The sequence below is a fragment of the Lepus europaeus genome, chromosome 16 (genome assembly GCF_033115175.1).
Source record: "Lepus europaeus isolate LE1 chromosome 16, mLepTim1.pri, whole genome shotgun sequence".
Classification (NCBI taxonomy): domain Eukaryota; kingdom Metazoa; phylum Chordata; class Mammalia; order Lagomorpha; family Leporidae; genus Lepus; species Lepus europaeus.
The window spans coordinates 20,532,477-20,552,644 of record NC_084842.1 but is presented as its reverse complement, the minus strand read 5'-3'; the positions used below and the strand labels follow the sequence as shown (position 1 = coordinate 20,552,644).

The following is a 20,168-nucleotide window of genomic DNA, read 5'->3' as shown; positions in this document are numbered from 1 at the left end:
GATGTTAATTTGATTTTAAATGTTGGGCCAGCTTTCATACCTGAGATAAATTCCACCTGGTCTTAGTGCATAAGTCATTTAAAAATGTTGTTATTATTAATTTAATAGACACATAATAATTGTACATTCTTAAAGCATTCAGTATTATGGTTTGATATATGTATAACATATATAATAATCAAATTAGGACCATTAGAATATCTCACCTCAGATATTTATTATTTCTTTGTATGGAGAATACTGGAAATCTTTTCTTTTAGATATTTTAAAACATTTAATAAGTTAGTGTTAATGGGAATCACCCTGCTGTGATATAGAACACCAGAATTTATTCCTCTTATCTGATTGTGTTTTTGTACCTGGTAACCAGCCTCTCTCTATCCTCCTCTAGTAGATTTCCTAGACTCGGGTAATCCTTGTTTTACTCACTACTTACATAAAAGCAACTATTTTTAGTTTTCAGTTATCACTGAGACTATTTAGTATTTCTCTTTCTGGGACTGGTTTATTTTTCTTAACATAATGTCCTAGATTTCCATCCCTGTTCCTGCAAATGACAGTTTTATTCTGTTTTAGATTGAATACAATTCTTTATGTATATATACCTCATTGTGGTTACCATTGCTTTTTCAATGGACATCTTGGTTGATTCTGTGTCTTGACTGTTGTGTATGGTGCTGAATAAACATGGTAGTACAGATGTCTCTTTGATATTTAATTTTGTTTCCTTTGGATATATATTCAGGGGTGGGATAGCTGAGTTATGTGCTGGTGCTAGTTTTAGTTTTTTTTTTTAAGTAATGTCTAATGTGTTTTCCAAAGTGGTTTTACTAAGTTACACTGCTGTCAACAGTAGATAAGAGCTCTCCTTTCTTTGCATCTTCAGCAGCATTTCTTTGTGTTTTTGATTTTAGTCATTCTAACTGATTGAGAGAATATTTCATTTTGGGTTTTATTTGCATTTCTGTGATTAGTCAGAATTTTTCATATGGGACAATTCTGTTTCTTCTTTTGAGAACTGTATCCCAATAATCTGTCCATTGATTAATCAAATTAATTGCTTTTCTACGGTTGAGTTGTTGTGTTCATAATATATTCCAGATATTTCAGTGCTGCAGGTTGAACAATGTAGTAGTATTTTTCCTATTCTGTCAGATTTCTCTTCATTGTGTTGGTTATTTACTTGGCTATTTAGAAGTTTAATGGTTTGAGGCCAGCGCCGCGGCTCAATAGGCTAATCCTTCGCCTAGCGGCGCCGGCACACCGGGTTCTAGTCCCGGTTGGGGCACCGGATTCTGTCCCGGTTGCCCCTCTTCCAGGCCAGCTCTCTGCTGTGGCCAGGGAGTACAGTGGAGGATGGCCCAAGTACTTGGGCTCTGCACCCCATGGGAGACCAGGATAAGCACCTGGCTCCTGCCTTCGGATCAGCGCGATGCGCCGGCCGCAGCGGCCATTGGAGGGTGAACCAACAGCAAAAGGAAGACCTTTCTCTCTGTCTCTCTCTCTCACTGTCCACTCTGCCTGTCAAAAATTTTTTAAAAAATTTTAAAAAAAAGAAGTTTAATGGTTTGATATAATTTTATTTGTTTCATAGTTTCTGGTTTTATATCTAGGTATTTAATTTATTTTGAGTATTTTTTTAAAAAGATTTTATTTATTTATTTATTTGAGAGGTAGAGTTACAGACAGTGAGAAGGAAAGACAGAGAGAAAGGTCAAGGTCTTCCATCCGCTGGTTCACTTTCCAGATGACTGCAACGTCCAGAGCTGAGCTGATCTGATCTGAAGCCAGGAGCTAGGTGCTTCTTCTGGGTCTCCCACATGGGTTCAGGGGCCAAAGCGCTTGGGCCATCTTCTGCTGCTTTCTCAGGGTATAACAGAGAACTGGATTGGAAGAGGAGCAGACAGGATGTGGGTTAACCCATATGGGATGTGGTGCGGCAGGTGGAGGATTAACCTACTACACGACAGTGCTGGCTCCCTGGAGTACTATTTTTATAAAGTGAAAGACAAGAATCTAAGTTCATCCTTCTGCATATGGAAATCCAGTTTTCCAACATGATTTGTTAATGAGATTGACCTTTCTCCAGTATATATTTTTGGCCCTTTTGCCAAAGATCGGTTGGCTGTAGATGCATGGGATTGTTTTGTGGTTATTTTGTTCCATTGATCTGCAATTCAGTTTTTTATGCCAGTACCCCGCTGTTTTTATTACTGTGGCTTGTAGTTATCTTTTGAGATCAGGTTTCTGATACCTCTAGTCTTGTTCTTTATACTTAAGATTGTTTTGGTTATTCAGGATCTTTTGTGGTTTCAAATGAATTTTAGGATTTTTTTCTCTAGTTCAGTGAAGAATGCCACACATATTTTTAAAACTATTTTTGTTCATTGTTTATTTGAAAGAGTGACATGGAGAGAGGGAGACACACACACACACACACACAGTAAGGTCTGAGTCATGCCAAATCCAGGAGCCTGGAACTCCATCTAGTCCCATGTGAGTGACAGTAACCGAGGTCATTGAACCATCACTGCTGTCTCCCAAATGCATTAGCAGGACGCTAGATTCAAAGAGGAGGAAAAACTTGACCCACAGCACTCTGATATGGATACAGGCATCTCCAGTGCTAGTTTAACCCACTGCACCACAATGCCTGCCCCACCATTGAAATTTTGATGAAGATTGCATGGACTATATGTGTTGTTTTGGGTGGCATAGATATTTTAATGCTATTAATTATTTCCAACTCATGAACAGGGGAGGAAAATAGATAGTTAATAAGGAAAGGGGATATGGGCTGGTGACACATGCATCCTATAGACTACAACTCATCGATAGAGGGTATAAAAGGGTGACACATGAAACAACAAGGATTAGCATCAAGGACTTTACACATAGAAGGAGCAAACAATCTCAATAGGATAGATATAATTTTTCACTTGAAAAAAATTGATAAAATTCAATCTGTTAGGGAAAAGTTTTTTTTTTTTTTACTTTTATTTAATGAATATAAATTTCCAAAGTACAGCTTATGGGTTACAATGGCTTCCTCCCTCCCATAACATCACTCCCACCAGCAACCCTCCCCTTTCCCGCTCCCTCTCCCCTTCCAATCACATCAAGGTTCATTTTCAATTCTCTTTATATACAGAAGATCAGTTTAGTATATATTAAGATTTCAACAGTTTGCCCCCATATAGCAACACAAAGTGAAAAAAAATACTGTTGGAGTACTAGTTATAGCATTAAATAACAGTGTGCAGCACATTAAAGACAGAGATCCTACATAATTTTTTTTTAAAAATTAATTAATTTTCTATGACATTTCCAATTTAAAACCAGGTTTTTTTTCATTTCCAATTATCTTTATATACAGAAGATGATTCAGTATATAATTAGTAAAGATCTCATCAGTTTGCACCCACGCAGAAACACAAAGTGTAAAAATACTGTTTCAGTACTAGTTATAGCATCACTTCACATTAGACAACACATTAAGGACAGATCCCACATGGGACGTAAGTACACAGTGACTCCTGTTGTTGATTTAACAATTTGACACTCTTGTTTATGGCGTCAGTAATCTCCCTAGGCTCTAGTCATGAGTTGCCGAGGCTATGGAAGCCTTTAGGATTCACTGACTTCGATCTCATTCTGACAGGGTCATAGTCAAAGTGGAAGTTCTCTCCTCCCTTCAGAGAAAGGTACCTCCTTCTTTGATGGCCCCGTTCTTTCCACTGGGATCTCACTCACAGAGATCTTTCATTTAGGTCTTCTTCTTTTTTGTTTCTATTCCATGGTATCTTGGCTTTCCATGCCTAAAATACTCTCAAGGGTTCTTGAGCCAGATCCGAATGCCTTAAGGACTGATTCTGAGGCCAGAGTGCTGTTTAGGACATCCACCATTCTATGAGTCTGCTGTGTCTCCCGCTTCCCATGTTGGATCGTTCTCTCCCTTCTTGGTTCTATCAGTTAGTATTAGCAGACCCTAGTCTTGTTTGTGTGATCCCTTTGACTCTTAGACCTATCAGTGTGATCAATTGTGAACTGAAATTGATCACTTGGACTAGTGCGATGGCATTGGTACATGCCGCCTTGATGGGATTGTATTGGAATCCCCTGGCACATTTCTAACTCCATCATTTGGGGCAAGTCCGATTGAGCATGTCCCAAATTGTGCATCTCCTCCCTCTCCTTTTCCACTCTTAAATTTAACAGTGATCACTTTTCAGTTAAAATTTAAATACCTAAGAATAATTGTGTGTTAATTACAGAGTTCAACCACTAGTACTAGAACAACAACAACAACAACAAATACTAAAAAGGATAAAGTATTACATTGTACATCAACAGTCAGCACAAGAGCTGATCAGGTCATTGTTTCTTATAGTGTCCATTTCACTTCAACAGGTTTCCCCTTTGGTGCTCAGTTGTCACTGATCAGGGAAAACAAATGATATTTGTCTCTTTGGGACTGGCTTAATTCACTCAGCATGATATTTTCCAGATTCCTCCATCTTGTTGCAAATGACTGGGTTTCATTGTTTCTTACTGCTGTAGTATTCTATGGAGTACATGTCCCATAATTTCTTTATCCAGTCTACTGTTGGTGGGCATTTGGGTTGGTTCCAGGTCTTAGCTATTGTGACTTGGGCTGCAATAAACATTAAGGTGCAGATGGCTTTTTTATTTGCCAGTTTAATTTCCTTTGGGTAAATTCCAAGGAGTGGGATGGCTGGGTTGTATGGTAGGGTTATGTTCAGGTTTCTGAGGAATCTCCAGACTGACTTCCATAGTGGCTTAACCGGTTTGCATTCCCACCAACAGTGGGTTAGTGTCCCTTTTTCCCCACATCCTCTCCAGCATCTGCTGTTGGTAGATTTCTGAATGTGAGCCATTCTCACCGGGGTGTGGTGAAACCTCATTGTGGTTTTGATTTGCATTTCTCTGATTGCTAGTGATCTTGAACATTTTTTCATGTGTCTGTTGGCCATTTGCGTTTCCTCTTTGGAAAAATGTCTATTGAGGTCCTTGGCCCATCTCTTAAGTGGGTTGTTTGTTTTGTTGTTGTGGAGTTTCTTAATTTCTTTGTAGATTCTGGTTATCAACCCTTTATCTGTTGCATAGTTTGCAAATATTTTTTCCCATTCTGTCGGTTGCCTCTTCACTTTCCTGACTGTTTCTTTTGCAGTACAGAAACTTCTCAATTTGATGCAATCCCAAATGTTAATTTTGGCTTTGACTGCCTGTGCTTCTGGGGTCTTTTCCAAGAAGTCTTTGCCTGTACCTATATCTTGCAGGGTTTCTCCAATGCTCTCTAATAATTTGATGGTGTCGGGTCATAGATTTAAGTCTTTAATCCATGTTGAGTGAATTTTTGTGTAAGGTGAAAGGTATGGGTCTTGCTTCAAGCTTCTGCACATGGAAATCCAATTTTCCCAGCACCATTTATTAAATAGACTGTCCTTATTCCAGGGATTAGTTTTGGATCTTTGATCAAATGTAAGTTGGCTGTAGATGTTTGGATTGATTTCTGGTGTTTCTATTCTGTTCCATTGGTCTATCCATCTGTTTCTGTACCAGTACCATGCTGTTTTGATAACAATTGCCCTGTAGTATGTCCTGAAATCTGGTATTGTGATGCCTCAGGCTTTGTTTTTGTTGTACAAGATTGCTTTGGCTATTCGAGCTCTTCTGTGTCTCCATATGAATTTCAGCATCATTGTTTCCAGATCTGAGAAGAATGTCTTCGGTATCTTGATTGGTATTGCATTGAATGTATAAATTGCTTTTGGGAGAATAGACATTTTGATGATATTGATTCTTCCAATCCATGAGCATGGAAGATTTCTCCATTTTTTGGTATCCTCTTCTATTTCTTTCTCTAAGGTTTTGTAGTTTTCATTGTAGAGATTTTTAACATCCTTGGTTACGTTTATTCCAAGGTATTTGATTGTTTTTTAGCTATTGTGAATGCGATTGATCTTAGAAGTTCTTCCTCAGCTGTGGCGTTGCCTGTGTATACAAAGGCTGTGATTTTTGTGCATTGATATTATATCCTGCTACTTTGCCAAACTCTTCGATGAGTTCCAATAGTCTCTTAGTAGAGTTCTTTGGGTCCCCTAAATAAAGAATCATATCATCTGCAAAGAGGGATAGTTTGAGTTCTTCCTTCCCAATTTGTATCCCTTTAATTTCTTTTTCTTGCCTAATAGCTCTGGCTAAAACTTCCAGAACTATATTGAATAGCAGTGGTGAGAGTGGGCATCCCTGTCTGGTACCAGATCTCAGCGGAAATGCTTCCAACGTTTCCCCATTTAATAGGATGTTGGCCATGGGTTTTTCATACATTGCTTTGATTGTATTGAGGAATGTTCCTTCCATACCCAGTTTGCTTAGAGTTTTCATCATGAAAGTGTGTTGTATTTTATCAAATGCTTTCTCTGCATCTATTGAGAGAATCATATGGTTTTTCTTCTGCAGTCTGTTAATGTAGTGTATCACGTTGATTGTTTTGTGAACATTGAACCATCCCAGCATACCAGGGATAAATAACACTTGGTCTGGGTGGATGATCTTTCTGATATGTTGTTGTATTCTGTTGGCCAGAATTTTATTGAGTATTTTTGCATCTATGTTCATCAGGGATATTGGTCTGTAATTCTCTTTCAATGCTGCATCTTTTTCCAGCTTAGGAATTAAGGTGATGCTGGCTTCATAGAACGAATTTGGGAGGATTCCCTCTTTTTTGATTGTTTTGAATAGTTTGAGAAGAATTGGAGTTAGTTCTTCTCTAAATGTTTGGTAGAACTCAGCAGTGAATCCATCTGGTCCTGGGTTTTTCTTTGTTGGGAGGGCCTTTATTACTGTTTCAATTTCTGTGTCAGTTATGGGTCTGTTTAGGTTTTCTATGTCTTCCTGGCTCAATTTAGGTAGGTTATATGTGTCCAAGAATCTGTCCATTTCTGATAGATTTCCCTGTTTGCTGGCATACAAGTCCTTGTAGTAATTTCTGATGATTCTTTTTATTTCTGTGGTGTCTGTTGTTACGTTTCCTTTTTCATCTCTGATCCTATTGATTTGGGTCTTTTCTTTTTTTAGTTAGTTGAGCCAATGGGTGTCAATTTTGTTTATTTTTTCAAAAAACCAGCTCCTCGTTTGGCTGATTTTTTGTAATGTTTTTTATTCAATCCTGTTGATTTCTTCTTTGATTTTAATTATTTCTCTTCTCCTACTGGGTTTGGGTTTGGTTTGCTGCAGATTTTCTAGATCCTTGAGATGAATTGAAAGCTCATCTATTTGGTGCCTTTCCAATTTCTTGATGTAGGCACCTATTGATATAAACTTTCCTCTTAACACTGCTTTTGTTGTATCCCATAGGTTTTGGTATGTTGTGCTTTTATCCTCATTTACTTCCAGAAAATTTTTGATTTCTCTTTTAATTTCTTCTATGACCCATTGTTCATTCAGCAGCATGTTGTTCAGTGTCCATGTGTTTGCACGTGCTCTAGGGATTCCTGAGTTGCTAATTTCCGATTTAATTCCTTTGTGGTCTTAGAAGCTGCATGGTATGATTCTAATTCTTTTGAATTTGCTGAGACTTGCTTTATGGCCTAGTATGTGGTCAATCCTAGAGAAGGTTCCATGTACTGCTGAGAAGAATGTAAATTCTTTATGTGTAGGATGAAATGTTCTGTAGATATCTGTTAGATCCATTTGGGCTATAGTGTCATTTAAATCTACTGTCTCCTTGTTGATCTTCTGTCCTGTTGATCTGTCTGTCTCTGAGAGTGGAGTATTGAAGTCCCTAAGTACTATTGTATTGGTGTCTAAGTCTCCCTTTAAGTCCCTTAATAAGTCTTTTAAATAAGCTGGTGCCCTGTAATTAGGTGCATATACATTGATAATCGTTATATCTTCCTGTTGAATGGATCCCTTAATCATTATATAGTGCCCCTCTTTGTTTCTCCTAACAGTTTTTGTGGTAAAGTTTATGTTGTCCGATATTAATATGGCTATGCCCGCTCTGTTTTCATTTCTGTTGGCATGGTATATCTTTTTCCAGCCTTTCACTTTCAGTCTGTATGGATCATTGTTGGAAAGATGAGTTTCTTGTAAGCAGCAAAAAGATGGGTTTTGTTCCTTAACCCAATCAGCCAATCTGTGTCTTTTAACTGGACAGTTCAGGCCATTAACATTCAATGTGACTATTGAGAAGGAGTAACTTTGCCCTGTCATTTGCCAAAGATTTTTTTCTAATATATGGTTTGAGATTCCTGGGAGCTTTTGCTGTGAGGTTTCCTTCCTTTACCTTCTTTCATATTGGTGACCATGTTTCTGTGTTTCTGTATGTAACACATCTTTAAGCACCTTTGGCAGGGCTGGACGAGTGGTGACAAATTCTTTCAATTTCTGTTTGCTGTGAAAGGTCTTTATTTCACCTTCATTCACAAATGAGAGCTTTGCAGGATATAATATTCTGGGCTGGCAGTTTTTCTCTCTTAGTACCTGGGCTATGTCTCGCCATTCCCTTCTAGCTTGTAGGGTTTCTGATGAGAAGTCAGCTGTGAGTCTAATTGGAGATCCTATGAGAGTAATCCAGCGTTTGTCTCTTGCACATTTTAGGATCTTTTCTTTATGTTTCACTGTGGTGAGTTTGATTACGACGTGTTGTGGTGAGGATCTCTTTTGCTCATGTTTATTAGGGGTTCTATGAGCTTCCTGTACAAGAATGTCTCTGTCCTTCTCCAAACCTGGGAAATTTTCTGCTAGCATCTCACTAAAAAAGCTTTCTAATCCTTTCTCCCTCTCCATGCCTTCAGGAACTCCTAGAACCTGAATGTTGGGTTTTTTAATAGTATCCTGTAGATTCCTGACAGTATTTTTTAGATTTCTAATTTCTTCTTCTTTTCTTTGATTTGACTGTTTCCTTTCCTGTTCTCTGACTTCTAATTCCAATATTCTCTCTTCTGCTTCACCCATTCTGTTTTTAAGGCTCTCTAATGTGTTTGTCATTTGATCTATTGAGTTCTTCATTTCATTGTGGTTTCTTGTCACTATCACAGTTTCATGTTCTACTAGTTGTTTCATTTCATTTTGATTCCTCCTTCATATTTCATTTTCATGAGAGAGATTTTCTATCTTGTCCATTAAGGATTTCTGTAGTTCAAGAATTTGTTTTTGAGAACTTCTTAATGTTCTTATCAATTTTTTGAGATCTGCTTCTTGCATTTCCTCTATCTCTTCATCTTCATAATCTTGCATTGGGGTGTCTTTTTCATTTGGAGGCATCATAGTGTCTTCCTTGCTCTTGTTACCTCGGTTTCTATGTTTGTTGTTTGGCATGTTCGAGATAATTTATGGTTTTTTTTTTGTTTTGTTTTGTTTTTGTTTTGTGTGTGTGTGTGTGTGTGTGTTTTTTTTTTTTGCTGTGGTGTTTTTTTCTCATTATACTATGCCTCTAAGTGGGCTGTCTGCTTTGATGGATCCTTAGAGGCTGTGATGGGTGTGGCCAGAGAGCTCTGCTTGATTCTTCAGTTTTAAGGCTGTGCAAAAAGTGACTCACCCAGATTGTTCTCTCCCTTGCTCCTTGCTGGATCTTTCTCTCTCTCTCTTTTTTTTTTTTTTGACTCAGTTGGGAAGTAATTCCGCACAGCTGAGTGGAATTGAGGGTAGTTGAAATCTGGCCTCTGTGAGTATTCGTTTGATCTACCCCTGGCACCACACAAAGAGTTTATGCAGCCCTCAATGTGTTCTCAAGTTTCAGCATAGTCCCAAAGTTACTGAGCTTGTGTACTAGTTGGCGCTTTACATATGTAAAATGGTGCCTGCTGTTTGTTTTGCTCGGTTTTGTTAGGTGAGTGGAGAGGCCTCTGCCTTTCCCCACCAATGTCTCAGGTTTCTGAGGCTTTTGTCTTACCTCCCATTCATTCCCGTGCTGGCGAGATTCTGCGGCTTGGCTCCCGCAGTTGGGTTTCCACGCGGTGGGCTCCTTGTAGGTCCTCTGTGTCACATCCACTAGATCCGGAAGTGTTTCCTCTGCAGTTTTTTTCTTGAGTCTTTTTCTGAGGCTACAGTAATTCCACTTTTATGAAACTTTATTTTCCCAAACTATCGGTGCACGTTCTCACTATCCGCCATCTTGGCTCCCCCCCCCCCCTTTTTTTTGACAGGCAGAGTTAAGACAGTGAGAGAAAGAGACAGAGAGAAAGGTCTTCCTTCCATTGGTTCACCCCCCCCCAAATGCCGCTGTGGCCAGCACACTGGGGGCAGTGCACCACCGCACCTATCTGAAGCCAGGAGCCAGGTGCTTCTCCTGGTCTCGCATGCGGGTGCAGAGCCCAAGCACTTGGACCATCCTCCACTGCCTTCCCGGGCCACAGCAGAGAGATGGACTGGAAAAGGTGCAGCTGGGACAGAATCTGGTGCCCCAACTGGAACTAGAACCCGGGGTGCTAGCGCCGCAGGTGGAGGATTAGCCTAGTGAACTGCGGTACAGGCCCCAGGGGAAAAGTTTTTAGCATAACAGTTAAGATGACCATATCCCATTTTCAAGTGTATGTTTTGGCATGCAGGCTCCACTTCCAGTCCCAGCTCCTTATTAAAGCATTACCTAGGAGGCAACAGAATTTGTCTCCTGCAGTTTTGTCTCTGCCACCCATATATGTGACCTGGATTGAGTCCTTAACTCCTGCCTTCAGCCTCGACCATAGCCAGCCATTGTAGCACTTTGAGGAGTGAACCTTCAGATGAGATATGTTTGTGTCTCTCTGCTTCTGAAAATAAATACATATATTAATGTGCACATGAATTTTAAATACATGAAATCAAGACTCCAGATAATATGTGTTACTAGTATTTAAAACATACAGAAAGTAAATATATAAGAATTATATATAAAAATGTTTACATGTACAGACATTATATATATATATATATATATATATATATATATAAAACAAAAATCTGGGACTTTTATGAATTTTATTTTCTAAATATAATTTCATTTCTAAAAAGGATGGAAATCAATGAAAAATCATAAGAAGACATTCTGAAAGAATTGTGGAGTCATTTATGGATGGAGACAAGAAACCAAATTGGTAATTGCATATTTTATAAAGACTTTACCTGAAAGGTCTATATAAAGGGATAACTGGTGGTTCTGGGGTTGAACTCAAACAAGCACATTGTCTTTGAGGGAGAAACCCCCAGGTGGCAGTGTGAAATGTCACTGATGTCACAGTAAAGATGTCCAATGTTTTCATTTGGTAACTTTTTAAAATCCTCTTTTGGCTGCAATACAGTGGCTTTGAAAGACTGAGGGCCTGATGTTGTGGAGTAGTGGGTAAAGCCGCCACTTCCAATGCCAGCATCCCATATGGGTGCTGGTTCATGTCTTGGCTGTTCAACTTTTCATCCAACTCTTTGCTAACAGCCTGGGAGCAGTAGTACAAGATGACCCAAGTTCTTGAGTCCTTGCCACACATGTAGGAGATCTGAATGAAGCTCTTGGTTCCTGGTTTTGGCTGGACCCAGCCCTGGTATTTGAAGCTACTTCTGAGGTAACCTAGCAGATGGAAGATTCTCTCTCTCTACCTCTCTCTCTCTCTCTCTCGATCTCTCTCTCTCACACACACACACACATTTTCAAATATATAAGCATAGATAGAGAGATCTATATCTATTACTAAATGAGAGAGAGAAATATTTTGTGGTAACAGAATGACCTGGGCAGTTAAAATATTTTAATCCTCTGCAAAATCCAAAGTGAGATTTACTGTTACATCTCTGAATCCCCAAGCAAGCTTTCTTTTTTATAATTTTTTAAAAATTTTTTAAAAACTTTTATTTAATGAATATAAATTTCCAAAGTACAGCTTATGGATTACAATGGCTTCCCTCCCCCCCCATAACTTCCCTCCCACCCACAACCCTCCACTTTCCTGCTACCTCTCCCCTTCCATTCACATCAAGATTCATTTTCAATTCTCTTTATATACAGAAGATCAGTTTAGTATATATTAAGTAAGCACTCTCACCAGTGCTATTTTTTTTTTATTTATTCGACAGATAGAGTTAGACAGTGTGAGAGAGAGACAGAGAGAAAGGTCTTCCTTCCATTGGTTCACTCCCCAAATGGCCACCACGGCCGGCGCTGCGCCGATCAGAAGCCAGGAGCCAGGTGCCTCCTCCCGGTCTCCCATGCAGGTGCAGGGCCATCCTCCACTGCCGTCTCGGGCCACAGCAGAGAGCTGGACTGGAAGAGGACCAACCGGGACTAGAACCCGGCACCCATATGGGATGCTGGCACTGCAGGCAGAGGATTAACCAAGTGAGCCATGGCGTCAGCACCCACCATTGCTATTTAATATAGTCCTGGAAGTTTTAGACAGAGCCATTAGGCAAGAAAAAAAATCAAAAGGATACAAATTGGAAAGGAGGAAGTCAAACTATTCCTATTTACAGAAGACATGATTCTTTTTTTAAAACTATTATTTAATGAATATAAACTTCTAAAGTACAGCTTATGGATTACAATGGCTTCACCCCCCCCCCCATAATTTCCCTCCCACCTGCAACCCTCCACTTTCCTGTTCCCTCTCCCCTTCCATTCACATCAAGATTCATTTTCAATTCTCTTTATATACAGAAGATCAGTTTAGTATATATTAAGTAAAGATTTCAACAGTTTGCCCTCACATAGTAACACAAAGTGAAACATACTGTTTGAGTACTAGTTATAGCATTAAATGACAACGTACAGCACATTAAGGACAGAGATCCTACATGATATTTTTAAAAAATTGATTATGCAATTTCCAATTTAAAACCAAGGGTTTTTTTTCATTTTCAATTATCTTTATATACAGAAGATCAATTCAGTATATACTAAGTAAGGATTTCATCAGTTTGCACCCACACAGAAACACAAAGTGTAAAAATACTGTTTCAGTACTAGTTATAGCATTACTTCACATTGGGCAACACACTAAGGACAGATCCCACATGGGATGTAAGTACACAGTGACTCCTGTTGTTGACTTAACAATTTGACACTCTTGTTTATGGCGTCAGTAATCTCCCTAGGCTCTAGTCATGAGTTGCCAGGGCTATGGAAGCCTTTAGAGTTCGCTGACTTTGATCTTATTCCGATAGGGTCATAGTCAAAGTGGAAGTTTTCTCCTCCCTTCAGAGAAAGGTACCTCCTTCTTTGATGGCCCCGTTCTTTCCACTGGGATCTCACTCGCAGAGATCTTTCATTTAGGTCTTCTTCTTTTTTTTTTTTCTTTTCCATGGTATCTTGGCTTTCCATGCCTAAAATACTCTCAAGGGTTCTTGAGCCAGATCCGAATGCCTTAAGGGCTGATTCTGAGGCCAGAGTGCTGTTTAGGACATCCACCATTCTATGAGTCTGTTGTGTCTCCTGCTTCCCATGGTGGATCGTTCTCTCCCTTTTTGATTCTATCAGTTAGTATTAGCAGACCCTAGTCTTGTTTGTGTGATCCCTTTGACTCTTAGACCTATCAGTGTGATCAATTGTGAACTGAAGATGATCACTTGGACTAGTGCGATGGCATTGGTACATGCCACCTTGATCGAATTGTATTGGAATCCCCTGGCACGTTTCTAACTCCATCATTTGGGGCAAGTCCGATTGAGTATGTCCCAAATTGTACATCTCCTCCCTCTCTTATTCCCACTCTTATATTTAACAGGGATCACTTTTCAGTTAAAATTTAAACACCTAAGCATAATTGTGTGTTAATTACAGAGTTCAACCACCAGTACTAGAACAAAAAAATACTAAAATGGATAAAGTGTTACGTTGTACATCAACAGTCAGGACAAGAGCTGATCAGTTCATTGTTTCTTATAGTGTCCATTTCACTTCAATAGGTTTCCCCTTTGGTGCTCAATTGTCGCCGATCAGGGAAAACAAATGATATTTGTCTCTTTGGGACTGGCTTAATTCACTCAGCGTGATGTTTTCCAGATTCCTCCTTCTTATTGCAAATGACTGGGTTTCATTGTTTTTTACTGCTGTGTAGTATTCTATGGAGTACATGTCCCATAATTTCTTTATCCAGTCTACTGTTGATGGGCATTTGGGTTGGTTCCAGGTCTTAGCTATTCTGAATTGAGCTGCAATAAACATTAATGTGTAGATGGCTTTTTTGTTTGCCAGTTTAATTTCCTTTGGGTAAATTCCAAGGAGTGGGATGGCTGGGTTGTATGGTAGGGTTATGTTCAGGTTTCTGAGGAATCTCCAGACTGACTTCCATAGTGGCTTAACCGGTTTGCATTCCCACCAACAGTGGGTTAGTGTCCCTTTTTCCCCACATCCTCTCCAGCATCTGTTGTTGGTAGATTTCTGAATGTGAGCCATTCTCACCGGGGTGTGGTGAAACCTCATTGTGGTTTTGATTTGCATTTCTCTGATTGCTAGTGATCTTGAACATTTTTTCATGTGTCTGTTGGCCATTTGCGTTTCCTCTTTGGAAAAATGTCTATTGAGGTCCTTGGCCCATCTCTTAAGTGGGTTGTTTGTTTTGTTGTTGTGGAGTTTCTTAATTTCTTTGTAGATTCTGGTTATTAATCCTTTATCTGTAGCATAGTTTGTGAATATTTTTTCCCATTCTGTCGGTTGCCTCTTCACTTTCCTGACTGTTTCTTTTGCAGTACAGAAACTTCTCAATTTGATGCAATCCCAAATGTTAATTTTGGCTTTGACTGCCTGTGCTTCTGGGGTCTTTTCCAAGAAGTCTTTGCCTGTACCTATATCTTGCAGGGTTTCTCCAATGCTCTCTAATAATTTGATGGTGTTGGGTCGTAGATTTAAGTCTTTAATCCATGTTGAGTGAGGATTCCTTCATTTTCAATTGTTTTGCATAGCTTTAGAAAAATTAGAAGCAGTTCTTTAAAAGTTTGATAGAATTCAGCAGTGAAGACTTCTGCTCCTGGGTTGTTTTAGTTGGCAGGATCTTTACTACTGATTCAATCTCTGTTTTGAGTATTGGTTTATTTAGATTTTCTACGTTTTTATGATTCATTTCTGGTAGATTGTATGCATCGAGAAATCTACCCATTCCTTCTATGTATTCCAATATTTTAGCACATAAAATTTTGAGTAATTCCTGATGATTCTTTTTTATTTCTGCGGTATCCACTGTAACATCTTTTTCATACTAATTTCATTAATTTGGTTCCCCCCCCCCCCGTTTTGGCTAGTTAGGCCATAACGTATCAGGTTTACTTACCCTTCAGAAAAACAGCTCTTCATAACCCTGATCTTTTGTATAATTTTTTTGTTTCAATTTTGTTTATTTCTTCTATAATTTTTATACTTCATTTCCTCTTACTAATTTTGGGCTTGGTTTCTTTTAGTTTAAATAGGTCCTTGAGATGCACTGCTATTTGCTTATTTGATGTCTTTCTAATTTCTAGATATAGGCACTAATTGCTGTAGATCTTCCTCTTAAAAAAGCTTTTGCTTTATCCCATAAGTTTTGATATGTTGTATTGTCATCTTCATTCATTTCCAGACATTTTTTGATTTCTTTTATGACTCACTGTTTATTCAAGAGCATGTTGTTCAGTCTACATGTGTTTGCATATTTTCTTATTTCTTCAGTTGCTAATTTCCAGCTTCATTCCATTTTATTCAGAGATGATACATGGCATGACTTCAACTGTTTTGAATTTGCTGAGAGTTGTTTTATGGCCTAGCATATGGTCTATCTTAGAGAAAGTTCAATTCATTGATAAAAAGAATGTCTAATCTGCAGCTGTGAGATGAAGTGTTCTGTAGATACCAATTAGGTTCATTTTACTCATGGTGTAGATTAGCAATGCTGTTTCTTTGTTGATTTTATGTCCAGTTGATAAGTCCACTGATGAAAATGGGTTGTTGAAGTAGAGTATTTTTATTGTATTCGAGTGTATGTCTCTGTTTAGATCCATTAGCATTTGTTTTAAATAGCCAGATGCCCTGGCATAGAATGCTTATACATTCACTACAGTCATATATTTCTGTTGAATTGATCCCTTAATCATTACATAATGCCCTTGTCTCTTTTAACACTTTTTGTATTAAAGTCTATTTTGTCTAGTATTAACATGGCTACTTTCATTCATTTTTGTTTTCCATTAGCATGGCATATCTTTTTCTATCCTTTCACTTTCAGTCTCTGTGTATCTTTGTTAGTGAGGTGGGTTTACTGCAGGCAGCAAATACACAAGCCTTGCTTTTTTAATCCACTCAGTCTCTTTTAATTGGAGAATTTAGGCCACTTACATTTTAAGGTTATGATTGATAATTAATGAATTGGTACTGACATGTTTCCATAAATATTCCTAATTTTTGCTTTGGATTTCCTTTATATATTCACTAGGAGGTATTCTGCCTTCACATTCTTTCATGATGATGGCTATCATTTTCTGTTTCTGTATGTAGTAATTCTTAAGTAATATTTGTAGGGATAGACGAGTGGTGACAAATACTTTCAACTTATGTATATTGGAAGGTCTTTATTTCACCTTCATTTATAAATTAGAGCTTTGCAGATCTGCAGTATTCTGGGTTGACAGGATTTTGTTTTCTTTTTTTTTTTAGGATTTGGACTATGTCTCTTCCTTCTCTCCTAGCCTGTAGGGTTTCTGACAATAAACAGCTGTCAGTCTAATTGGATATCATCTGAATGAAATCTGGAGTTAGTGCACATTTTAGTTGAACGTTTTACTGTAATGGGTCATGAAGATCTTATCTGGTCATATCTATTAGGAGTTCTATGTGCTTCCTGAATTTTGATGTCCCTTTTTTTCTCCAGTTTAGGGTAGTCTTCTCTTATTAGTCCACTGAATAGGCAAAATAAACATCTTTTAATTTCACCTTCCCATAAACTTAAGTTCCCTCATATTTGTATATTTGGGCAACAGCGAAATGAATCCATCTGTCTTTTTTCTGGGTTCAGTATTTCTCAACCTGTGGCCAACTGTCATTCTGTTGTACATCCTTGTTCTGTGTCAACAACGTTTAAGAGAAAATCCAATGCGGTATATTGATTCATGTGAAAAGCCAAACACAAATTGATTTTTAACCCACAACCTAATCTCTCTTCCACATTCACATGCTCATAATAATACCACTTTGTCCTGATTTTTATTTGTTCTTTCAGTTCCACTGCTTTAATGGATTGGCTCTGTTTGAAGACATACCACTAAAGTTCAGGCCAAAGGCTACCAAATCAAAGGGAGAAGACAGAGCTGCATCTTCTCGTGCCTGCCATGCTTTTGCTCTCATGCACAGCTCCACATGGCTGAGACTGAAGTCCTGGTACATGTGAAGATCACTCTCCTGATGCTCTGGCTGAGAGTGGTTCTCTTTCTTTCTGGATGGTCTCAGATTGGGCACTGTCACCATCATAGCCAACCAGAAGTAGTAATACCCTTGAAGGTAACTGGCACTGAGAAAGGTATGAAGACTCCAGGCTGGCTCTCCTATAGCCTGCACATTGAGGGGCAGAGACACATTATCCACATGAAGGTCAGAAAGCTTTTGGCATCCAGACACTTCCCTGTGTTCACCTACACTGATGAGGGAGCTCTCCATGAAGATCAGCCTTTTATCCAGGATGACTGCCACTATCAGGGTTATGTGGAAGGACAGCCAGAATCCACTGTTGCTCTTAGCTCCTGTTTCGGGGGCTTGCAAGGAATGCTACAGATAAATGACATTGTATATGAAATAAAGCCCAAAAAATTTTCAGTCACACATGAACATTTAATTCGTAGACTACACTACAGTGAGACAGAATTCCAATCCACAAAATGGCAATCTGCAGAAGAAGAGATAGCAGGGCAATTGGGTTTTCAACAGAGTAATAATCCTCCTCTCAGGCAAAGCAACTATGAGGGTGTTTGGACCCACAGATGGTTTATAGAACTTGCAGTGATTCAAGACCATCAACGATTTATTTTCCGGAATGGTAATACCTCATTGATGATACAAGATGTATTAATCACGATTAATGAAGTAAATTCCATTTTTGCCGCAATTGACATTTCTGTGTCTTTGTGTGGGCTTGAGATTTGGAATACCAGAAACTTAGTGTCATTAGGAAATATGCATGAAACTTTGGAATATTTTTGCCGGTGGAAGTACACAGTTTTAGATACCCGAGTGAAAAGTGATGTTACACATTTTTTTATGTGGAAGAATTATACTCAACACGGGGAATCATATTGGGGAAAAATATGCTTAAGGAATGGCTGTGCAGTTGAAAGGTTTTTGGCAGATGATGAATTTTATGAATTTGCACTTGCTGTGTCACATGAGCTTGGTCATAATTTGAATATGCAGCATGATGTACAGCTATGTACATGTGGAAAGCCCACGTGCCTAATGTCTGAAGGAGAAATACTCAGCAATGCATTTAGCAACTGCAGTATTTCTGCCTTGATGGATACTGTACAAAAAAAAACCTGTATACGCAATACACCATATTTCATCAAAGACCTATGTGGTAATGGTGTCGTTGAAGAAAATGAGCAGTGTGACTGTGGAACCTTCCAAATGTGCACACAAGATCCCTGTTGTTTGACAGACTGTACTCTGAGACCTGGTGCTGCTTGTGGTTTTGGGCTTTGTTGCAAGAACTGCCAGTTCAGGGCATCAGGGGAAGTATGTCGAGAAAAGGATAATGAATGTGATCTTCCAGAGTGGTGCAATGGAATGTGGCATGAATGTCCAGAAGATGTCCATGTGCGAAATGGACAGACTTGCATGGAAACCAGCCATTGCTACAATAATACATGCCTTTCCCGTGATAGACAGTGTAAACAAATTTTTGGCGAGGATGCCAGGAATGCAAAGGAGTTATGTTACAGAAAAATGAATATCCGTGGTGACCGTTTTGGTAACTGTGGTAATGATACCAAATCATATATAGCATGTAATAGTGCAGATGTTATGTGTGGAAGAATACAATGTGACAATGTGAGCAGAATCCAAATGCTGGAAGAACATACTACTCTGCATTGGATTAACATTGAAAACTCTTCTTGTTGGGGCACTGATTACCACTTTGGGATGACCATAGCTGACATTGGTGATGTGAAAGATGGCACCGAGTGTGATGTAAACTCTGTATGTCTTGGCAGGAAGTGCACCCCTGTGATAACGCCAGTATATATTTGTTCACATGAATTCTGCCATAAGCATGGAGTCTGCAACAACAAAGACCACTGCCACTGTGACTCTGACTGGGACCCACCCACCTGTGAAAAAGAAGGCAGTGGAGGTAGTATAGATAGTGGCCCACCTCCTAAGAGAAAAGCCAAAAAAAGTTGGAATTACTTGCCACTTCTTTTTTTGATTGTTTTATTGCTTTTGCTTTTGTGTTTGATAATTTTGCTTTTCCACAGGAGAAAACCCTCTGAGGAAAATGAGAAAACTGAGGCTCCTCCACCTGAGGGAGGGCCAGGTGTTGGAGCTCCACCCCAGGGAATGCAGGGTGCTACAGCTCCACCTCAGGAAGGGCAGAGTACTATAGCCACACCCAAAAGAGGGCGGAGTGTTGCAACTACACCCAAAAGAGGGCAGAGTGTTGTAGCTACACCCAAAAGAGGGCAGAGTGTTGTAGCTACACCCAAAAGAGGGCAGAGTGTTGCAGCTGCACCCAAAAGAGGACAGAGTGTTGCAGCTGCACCCAAAAGAGGGCAGAGTGTTGCAGCTACACCAAAAGAAAAGCAGAGTGTTCAGGATCCAAATTAGGCAGAGTGGAATGTTCAAAATTCCCCTAAGATGAAAGAGGGAAATCTCATATAATTCCTGAAAATAACTCCAATCCCAAAAGTATTTCGCTTGTATTACTTTTTGTTGCCCTGGCAGTAGAAATGCCATTGCATGTGTCAAGAGAAGACTTTAAAGATAAAAACTCTAAAGATCCATTATGTCACAAAATCATAAAAGCTAATAAACGAAGGTTAAAACCTAGCATATTCTGACGTTTCATTAATTTAATGATTTTTGGAGGCGTATTTCTTTTTCCTATCCAAAAACACTCTCAAGGACAGAGTAGGTGGAGGTTTATTGTCTGTCTGCCAATTACAAACCTTCCACTTTTCATCAGGACTTGCCATATGGCGAATGGGTAATGATAAACTGCATT

The 20,168-nt window shown here is 39.0% G+C and overlaps 1 protein-coding gene across 1 annotated transcript in view; it reads left to right on the top strand.

Moving 5' to 3' along the window:
- Positions 1-19,771, top strand: part of LOC133775037 (disintegrin and metalloproteinase domain-containing protein 20-like) — a 44,389-nt gene extending 24,618 nt beyond the window's left edge. Inside the window, exon 5 of the mRNA XM_062213137.1 lies at positions 17,306-19,771. Coding sequence (XP_062069121.1) covers positions 17,306-19,771 — 2,466 coding nt within the window. The remainder of the gene's footprint in view (positions 1-17,305) is intronic.
- The last annotated feature ends 397 nt before the right edge of the window (positions 19,772-20,168 follow it).